The sequence below is a fragment of the Clupea harengus genome, chromosome 16, assembly GCF_900700415.2.
Source record: "Clupea harengus chromosome 16, Ch_v2.0.2, whole genome shotgun sequence".
NCBI lineage: Eukaryota > Metazoa > Chordata > Actinopteri > Clupeiformes > Clupeidae > Clupea > Clupea harengus.
In genome coordinates this window covers 6,685,762-6,695,761 of record NC_045167.1, presented here as the reverse complement: position 1 = coordinate 6,695,761, position 10,000 = coordinate 6,685,762, and the positions used below count along the sequence as shown (strand labels likewise).

The window sequence follows — 10,000 nt, the reverse complement described above, 5'->3', positions numbered from 1 at the left end:
AGAATGGAGACATGGTTCCTCTTTAAGACAGAATACAACCTCTTCAGACTGGACCTCCTAAGAATACAGCTCCAACAAAAAACCCAGGGCTTCACTATTTAGTCTTCTTCAGTAGAGAACCTCTTCTGATGAAAATTCCACAGTTTAGAACGTCTTTAGAACCAGTTAGAACAAGTCCGCATAAGAACAGAGCTGAACGGTCTTCAAGTGGTTCTAGGCACAGCTCCCTTTCTCGTAACTAAACACACACACACACACACACACACACACACACTCACATACACACGCAACTTCCACAGAACTGGTATGCGAATATGAGTAGTGTTCTTAGGCGTGTGGCCTGTGAGATTGTGTGTGCCAAAGTGTGTGTGTGTGTGTTTGTGTGTGAGAGAGAGGGAGAGAGAGAATTTAAGAGAGAGAGAGAAAGTCTCTTGGGTTTCCCAAGTTTGCTTGAGGTCTTGGGGTCAAGGGGAGGGGCTTGAGGAGGTTTCCTGGTCAGCTCCGCCCCTCACATGCACACTTGGATTCTGTTACCTTAGTGATGGCTGCTGTTAAACAGAGAGAGAGAGGGAGAGAGAGAGAGAGAGAACAACATTTACGGAACATATATCACATGATTAAAACACAGTATTCCCTCGGAAAAGACACATACACACAAATACACACACAGTATACCATACTGAATACTGGAAAGGCACTGCTTATAATCTTTGATACCAATAATCTGCCTGGAAGCTCTGTGTCACTGGAAACTACATGGAGGGCTTTTAACACTTTTAACGGAATAAGATCTCCAAACTTAAGACTCAACACACACACACACACACCACCACACTATAAATAACAAACAAGTTTGAGCACAGCTCTCCCTGTGCATGTTAACCCCTCAGCCATTTACAGGAATCACCCAAGGTTCTAGAACAATCTGCTAAATCATGTCTGACTTTATACTTCCTACTGTTTTTCAGAGTAGGTATGTGAAGTAGTCAAATTCAGTGACGATAATTTGCATGCTCCCCTGACAAACAGGCAGAATTCCTAAAGCATAACAACTGCAACACAAGACAGTCTTTAAATAAAACTCTCATTAAGACTTACTGTCAATACACACACACACACACACACCACACACACACACACACACACACACACACACACACACACACACACACACACACACACACACACACACACACACACACACACACACACACACACACACACACACACACATGCATGCTAGTCTCAAGCTCATGAAACCAACAGTATTAACCGCAGCAGATTACCTTATAGTGCCCTTGTTTGGTAAGGAGCAGGCAGATTAATAAAGTCCAGCACGCCCAAACCCTACATGACTGACTGGCTGACCGACTGGCTGACTGAGTGACTGACTGACTGGCTGACTGAGTGACTGACTGACTGACTGGCTGACTGGCTGACTGAGTGACTGAGTGACTGAGTGAGCGTAGTGGGGTTGTTAGGAGTGTTTCATTGGAGGAGATGCAGCCAGAAGCAGAAGCACAGGACCTGGCACTGACGCCACTCTCACAGCACAGCCCTCATGGACAGGGGGATATTTCAGAGAGAGAGAGAGAGAGAGAGGGAGGGAGGGAGAGAGAGAGAGAGAGAGAGAGAGAGAGAGGGGGGGGAGTAAAAGAGAGAGAGGGAGAGCGATGAGGTGGATGAGTGACATTACACTCATACCTCAAATGCCATTCAATATTCTCAAAGTATTAGAGAGAGAGAGAGACAGAGAAGCAGAGAGAGAGAGAGAGAGAGAGAGAGAGAGAGAGAGAGAGAGATAGATAGATAGATAGAGAGGACACACTATTAATAGAGATGTAATACTACTCTGGTTTGGAAGGTCTCACAACGTTTATTACTGTACCATGCTTGAACATACACATGGGCACAGACACTGGCAAAGACGCACACACACACACACACACACACACACACACCACACACACACACACACACACACACACACACACCACACACGTAGCCATACCACACACACACACACACAAACACACATGTCACCATACCACACACCACACTGTAGTCAGAAACCTGGAGCCCCACTTTTTGTTCCATTCTACATACCTCAACTCATGCATCTCTTACACTGGAGTCACTAATGTTGCTGTTGCTTTGTGGGATTTTCATTTTCACACATTTGTGCATTTCTATACCATTTCAAAGCAGTATCTAATGCCTTTCGTTTAGGTTGTTGATTTAACCCTCCTATTATGTTCAAATTTTACCCACATCTATTATGCTTGGGGTCAATTTGACCCCAGCAATTTAAACCTCCAAAAAATTATTAAAATTATTATTAAAATTATTATAATTCTTTTTTTTACCCAAGTTTTTGTGTCAGGTACTTTAGGTTTGTTTGTTGACTACCTAAATAGCCCTTAAAAATAAAACAATACCCCCACCCACCCTCTTTATACATCCAGAATACATGTTACGCGACTATGGAGAAATATGCAGATCCCCATAAAATCTCACTGATTGACTTAAAATTGGAAAGAGATATCCTTCTGGTGTTTTTATGGCTTCATATTATTTCTAAGTACATATTGTTGCTATCTATAACATTTGGAGTAAAAAACTATTTCTTTTATCAAGAAAAGTAACAATGTGATGAAAAAAGTTGATATTTCTTGTATATTTTATACAATTAAAACAGCCTGGGGTCAAATTGACCCCAAACAACACCTATGCGTAAAGTATGTGTACAGGACATTGAAAACATATCATCATGTTAATTTTGTCTTTACCCAGTTGTCCCCATTAAATTAGGAAAAGTCATTAAATATGAAGCAAAAAAAATGATGTCAAACATTTATTTACAGACGTTAAACATTGAATGGGGTCAAATTGACCCCAAACATAATAGGAGGGTTAAGCCACATCCTTAAGGGTGATGCGTTTCGTTTAGATTGTTGATCTAAGCTCCATCCTTAAGAGTGATGCGTTTCGTTTAGATTGTTGATCTAAGCTCCATCCTTAAGAGTGATGCGTTTCGTTTAGATTGTTGATCTAAGCTCCATCCTTAAGAGTGATGCGTTTCGTTTAGATTGTTGATCTAAGCTCCATCCTTAAGAGTGATGCGTTTCGTTTAGATTGTTGATCTAAGCTCCATCCTTAAGAGTGATGCCTTTCGTTTAGATTGTTGATCTAAGCTCCATCCTTAAGGGTGATGCCTTTCGTTTCGTGCATCGTGTTTACGAAACCCACAAGGTTCCTCTCTGCAGGATTTGTATCATTTTGTATGTTTGTTTTGTGGAAAGAGTCACACTAGCTCATTACAGATACCAAACCAAATCAAATCAAATTGTAGTTGTATAGGTAGTTACAGATTAGGTACTTAGCAGACGCTTTTGTCCAAAGAGACTTACAAAATATCACTGAGTGCTCTAATGGGTTCAGCTCAGGGTGACACAGACATTGTTGGCCTTAGGTTTGCCATTAAGAGTATCTCTTTTTTCCACCTACATTGTCTCCCCTGCTTACTGGTACTGTTCAGTGCAAATGATCATGGGTAATGTAGTCCATAACAAGATTTAAGCTCTTACACTAGCATACACACACAAGTCCAGAAAACGACTTTCATTAGTATTCTGTTTTGAATTAATTTGGGCATTGTGTAAATGCTCGCATTAGCATATGCTAACTATAACTCACAGCAACTTTAGGCTCGCCGAGCTGAGCAGAATATTGCATGAGACATCATGGAAACAGCTGGGTCCTTCCCTGCCATGGTGACACATTTGTGACCAGGAAGCGTGAAGCCACAGCACAAAAATAATCACACATGGCAGCTGAGTAGCTGCAGAATATCTGACCCAGATCTGGGCCGAATGTGGGCCAGAACCTCCATTCCAGGGTCAGCTGCAGACCAGGGTTATGTTATACAAGAGACCTTGTTACTTCCAGTTCAGCACCCAATTGAGTTTCAGTGTTCTATGCTTTGGTAACACTATTTTACCCTTACAATAAATCATTTGTATTATATTGAATTTAATTGAATTGAATTGAATTGAATTGAATTGAATTGAAATAAAGGAGATTAAATTAATTTAACTGAATTTAATTTAATTGAAATTAAATTAACTGAACTTAAACTGAATTGACTGCATTTCTCTGATGTAAGAGACCCCACCTGTATAATTGAGTGGTGAACAAATAAACAGCATTCACAGTTCTGCCCTTTTGAGCTCCCTCCTCCCAGCCGGGAGTCATGAAGCTCATTTCTGGGCCCACAGGCTACTCTGTGGAAACTAAGGGGCCTCACAAGCTACTCTGTGGAAAGTAAGGGGCCCATCCATTCTAGATTAGGACCCGGACTTCAGCATTTAATGAAGATGGGTTTTGACTCCGCAGGTAAACGACCCCATATGGAAAACGTCTGTTGAGTTATATATGTTCAGTTTTATATAGTATATGATAACAGTGTGTTAACATACATAATTATGGCCCCTTTCATACACAGTAAAATAACAAAAATATATGTATGTTTTATATATTAATATTTTATATATTTATATATATACCCAGCATGTTGTAGGGCATTATGCCAGTATGAAATGCAAGTATGCAAGCGTTGTACATGACAAGTGATGTTTTTTGCAAACCTTTTCCTTATGGGACGATACGTATGTAAGGGTGATGTAAGGTGTAGATTTTGGTCAGATGTGAGTCATATCTGGTAAGGTGTCAACTTTTCTTCAGATATTTTGAATTAATTAATAACTCTTGAACTCTTTTATCAATTATTATGTTCATGTAGATCCGAGTGTTTTGACAAGACTGTTCTAAAAGTGGGTAGCTCTAAAGCCTACATCAGCCTCAGTATGTGAGAGGAAACTGGTTTCTCCTTGCTAACTCTGCTGCTCTTGCTAACAGGCACTTCCTGTGTTTGACTGACAGCGCACTAACCACACTTCCTGTCTTGTCACTCTTTTGATTTCTTCCAAAATTCAGGCGGTTACCTACGGTTACCAATATCTGACAGGCGTTAAGTAAGATGGTTACTTACTACTCTAAAGTTTGTATTTAAAATATGTTATTTTAAACATATAATATTTTAATAATATTTTTACGGTTGCTTTCCTACCCTCTCCAGCTAGACAACCACAAAATGACATAATGCCCTAATGTCCTGTAAATCCGAAAGTATAATCTTAATCTTACTATGGCATGTAAGTCTAAATGTGATTTACTTGTCTTAAAAAAGAAATGGAGCAAAACAGAGGGAGAAAGAGAGATGGAAAGATGGAGAGATGGAGAGAGAGAGAAGAGAAAGAGAATACGTTAAAATGTAGGTGTGATAGAGGTGGGAGTTCAAACGAAGATGGGGGTTCTTTCATCGAGCAAACCACAAACACACTCACACACACACACACACACACACACACACACACACACACACACACACACACACACACACACACACACACGGTGTACACAGACATCTTTTACATTGACACTCTTCATATGTCCACACACACTCTCCACATCAAAGGTCCAAAAGCAAACGTCATTGTTGACCTTTATAGTGACAGTGACACTCCTGTCCAGTGACACACACACACACACACACACACACACACACACACACACACACACACACACACACACACACACACACACAGACACATATACAAACACACATGGAAGTCACACATCAGTGACCTGTGCCCTGTCAATGCATGCACACACACAAACACACACACAAACATACATCAATGACAGTAAGAGCAATATGCTCTAGCATTGAAGTCTGCCTTTGTAGGGCTCTCTCAAAAATGCACAAAACGCGCCACCACACACAACACACCACACACACACAACACACACACACACACACACACACACACACACACACACACCAATGCAGACATGAACATGTGTAAACCTACATACATGAAATATTATAATGTCTCTGACTCAGTGCAATAATGACATACAACAGAGCAGTTAATCTAACGACACTGGTATCATCAGTAAAGAACTAGAGTTTCCATTCAGTACATTATACAACAGACAAGTTAATCAAACGACACTGGTGTCATCAGTAAAGAACTAGAGTTTTCATTCAGTACATTATACAACAGACAAGTTAATCAAACGACACTGGTGTCATCAGTAAAGAACTAGAGTTTTCATTCAGTGCATTATGCACTTTATGCTTATGGCTATAAACTCTAGTGGAAGCACTTTATGCTTATGGCTATAAACTCTAGTGTAAGCACTTTATGCTTATGGCTTTAAACTATAGTGTTAGCACTTTATACTTATGGCTTTAAACTATAGTGTTAGTGCTTTACGTCCATTCACTAACATTGGTGAAGGCTTACATCCAGTGTTCTACTATGTTATGGGTCTCTTATAATCTTGTATTGATACACATATAGTGCATGAGGCCCAAAAGGCCTCAGGTAAGGTGTGTATTCTGTAGAGCAGAGTGGATATCTATAAGGCCTCAGGTATGGTGTGTATTCTGTAGAGCAGAGTGGATATCTCTAAGGCCTCAGGTAAGGTGTGTATTCTGTAGAGCAGAGTGGATATCTATAAGGCCTCAGGTAAGGTGTGTATTCTGTAGAGCAGATTATGGTGTGTATTCTGTAGAGCAGAGTGGATATCTATCTGGTGGGAGGGGTGGTCTTTAGTGAAGTCCACTATCATCTCCTCCACTCACACACACAGTTTCCCAGAGAGAAATAGATCTCTGTCAGTTTCCCAGAGGTGAGTGGATATCTATCAGACCTATAATAACTGGGAAGGGTGGTCTTTAGTGACGTCTAATATCATCTTGTCCACTCGTGTCAGTTTCTCCCAGAGGAAACCTCGTGAGTCTACTCATGGCACAGATGTTGACACTGGTAGTTTGCACTACCGAACCCACTTACACTTTAAGTATATCATTTGTGTCTTCTTATATAACCTGTATATTATACATATATTACATCATCTGCATATAATCTGTATATATTATTAAAGCCACCAAGGACAGAAACCAAAGTCCTTGTAAGTGTCTACATACTTACTCGCCACATCTGGGCAAGATCTCTGTGTAAGTGACAGACAGGAGGCTGTGGTGCTATGAGTGTGATAAACACCCTCCACTATACTACTGTCATGTTTTCCATTAAGAGAAGAAGAAAAAGAAATACCAGCATGTAGGGTTCTGAGGAAATGTCAGTAGAGTCAGAGCGTGTGTGTGTGTGTGTGTGTGTGTGTGTGTGTGTGTGTGTGTGTGGAAACACCGTGTACACTAATTTCATAGCCTATGCCTAAGCTGAACACCGTACCTAAAGACAAAAATAAAAGGCATCAGCTTAATAATGCTGCTACGAAAGAGGTTTGCAATCTCCACAAAAAGGGAGCCAAATTAAAGGGAGTTTATTGTGCAAGAGAATGCTGTAAGTCGGCGCTGAAAATCGGGGCTTAAGTTTCAAAACAGCGCCGCTACTGTGCCCGACTTTAACCCCCGACCCCCCGCTAGAGCTCACAGCCTCCAAGGCATATTTCGATACACGATGCTTAATGAGTTTTACAGTGACCTTCTGGAGAATTTCGCTTTCTCCTCGCTTCAGGTCTGACAGTTCTAAACATGTCCACGCTTGAAGGATGCGAGGGAGTTTTGTCCCGTCAGAGGTTTTCATTTGATGGCAGTTTGATCAGTGTATGTTAATATTCATATTCTTCATCTTCATGAAGAATGAAGAACCAAAATGTTTCCGTCATTCATTTTTCTTAAATGTTGCCACCCGACCTTCATTTTCTACTAAAACTAAATCTCCTGCAACGTAAAAAAAACAGAAAACTACAAACTTCGCGACATCCGTGACATAACTGACACACTCAGATAGACTTCATAAGAACACTCACACACACACGCACACACACGCCACACTCACCTTTAGCCTATATGGTTTCTCTGAGATGGAACAAAGTGATTCTTTTGCACGAAGCAGTTGAGATTTACTCCCATGCCTTGTCGTACATCGTACGTCGTTAGTTGTTTATGTGTGCAAGTGTGTGAGTGTGTGCTTGAGATCGGGTGCAGGCTATTGCTAGGTGTGCACCGCACGTCTATACGTGCTCAACAAGTCACGCCTCTACCGTCGCCAACAGTCCTCTCCTCCCCAACACACTCGCGCGCGAAAGCTTATAACTACCCGTTCTTCAACAGTTAAGGAATGAGGTGCATGCGTGTGTGTGTTGTGTGTGTGTGTTTGTGTGTGGGCTTGTGCGTTATATAATTTTTGGATGTAGGCAAACTCTTGGCCAGACCTCTATATGGATTTAGACAGGGAGAGGGTTCATTCCTGACCCGTCCTTAACGCATGTAGAGCATCTCACCCACACGGCCAACAAGCACCAGCGAATGCATTATTCAAAACTTCTCCCTCAATTAAAAGTGCTCTCTTCATCTCTGTTTAGTCCGTGTGCGTCCTCTCCGGCTAACACTGTGCTGTTCTGTGTGAGGGAACCCACGTAGAGGGAAAATACACGAGTTTCTTTCCAGAGAGATTACACACACCTACACAACTCGAGGACGGAAAAAAGATAGAGAAGAAAAAACCTCTCCCACCATTACTGTTGAAGGCACTCGTTTCAGTGGCTGAGCGTACGTCAGTGATGGCACAAAAACGAGATATCAGTTCGCGTTCGGAAGGCGTTTCTCTTTTAAATTCGTTTAACAGCAGAGCATCACGTTGTGAGGCCTGCGGCTGCCCCGGGCCGCGTTTCGTAGCGCGGGGAGAGGCGACACCTGTGGCGGTGACACACGGCTGTGTGTGGGAGCCATAACGCTTCAAAAATCCATTTTTATCCGAGCCAGACACAATTTCGCTGAGGGCAGCTTTCAAGCTAAAGTCGTAATAAAAGTCTAAAGTTGTTGGCACGCAACTGTGCTATCTATCTATCTATCTATCTATCTATCTATCTATCTAACTAACTATCTCCTTGTCTGTCTACCTATCACTGTCTATCTGCACACATACTTAGGCCTATTTTTTACTTTATTGTCTGCATTCCTTTAGAAATTCACGATACTAAAAACCAATCTGAACAACACTGTTTTCTCGACATTGGAAGTGTATGTAGATTTAGGGCACTCAAAGTTTGACACTCCCAATTGGTTCTTTCTTTCTTTCTTTTTTCATTCATTCATTTCTTTCTTTTTTCATTTATTCTTTTATTTGTTCTTTATTTCTTTCATTCATCAAAAATGATAAAATAATTCAGCCAATAACGTGATTTACCTTGCTAATGACAATAAGTATCAGGCAATAATCTATGTCTAAGGCAATAAGAACAGGCCTATCTACTTAACACAGAGCATCAGTGAATGTCATTCCCAAAGATTCCTGGTAACTAGTTATGTGACAATGTTTATTGAAACAAACAAACTAAAACAAGATCCTGAAAATATTACAACCAGAAATCCCACCACCCGCAATCCGGTTATGGTCATGACATGGTCAGTTATGGTCAGTCAACAGCAGATATCAGTGTTTCTGGTTACTCAGACGCTGAGGGACCCAAGTGCTGATAATCGGTCTGCAGTGGTACAGCGCCCCCTAGTGGGCCAAAGGATTACCTATACATGAGTCTTACTGTAACCCAAAGTCAGCAAGGCGTCATTTCTACTTTTGTATTTAAATGGTCAAGTGGTCAAATATTCTATGTCACCATAAAAACAGTAAGTTGAAGGACACATCAGTGCACTGTTATCAAAGAGTTCTCTGAACATGTACACTTCAAAGACAAATAGCTCCAAACTAGACAGAGACAGAGCTTTGCAAGTGTGTGGGCTTAATCTTTGGCCATAACATTAATTAAAACCTAAGGCAACATATTTTCTCAGTGGCCAAAAAGCTTAAACGTAACTATATTTCTGCTTACTGAGCTATATTTGAATAGCAATGATAAAGTCAATTGTAGGTGCCTAAAATGTAATTTCTGGGTTCTACTCAGG

The 10,000-nt window shown here is 41.0% G+C and overlaps 1 protein-coding gene across 4 annotated transcripts in view; it reads right to left on the bottom strand.

The window, feature by feature from the left end:
• Positions 1-8,086, bottom strand: part of prkcq (protein kinase C, theta) — a 31,193-nt gene extending 23,107 nt beyond the window's left edge. The window contains exons 1-2 of one of the 4 annotated variants that reach the window (XM_031582854.1): positions 7,935-8,086; positions 1-548 (exon numbers count right to left, since the gene is read on the bottom strand). The exon at positions 1-548 is cut by the window's left edge and continues 105 nt beyond it. In XM_031582854.1, the coding sequence (XP_031438714.1) occupies positions 1-13 (13 nt within the window). In that variant the 5' untranslated portion in view covers positions 14-548; positions 7,935-8,086. Of the gene's footprint in view, positions 549-1,286; positions 1,409-7,934 lie in introns of those variants that run through there. The other 3 variants (XM_031582855.1, XM_012825387.2, XM_031582856.2) reach the window with 3 other exon arrangements.
• Positions 8,087-10,000: the final 1,914 nt, after the last annotated feature.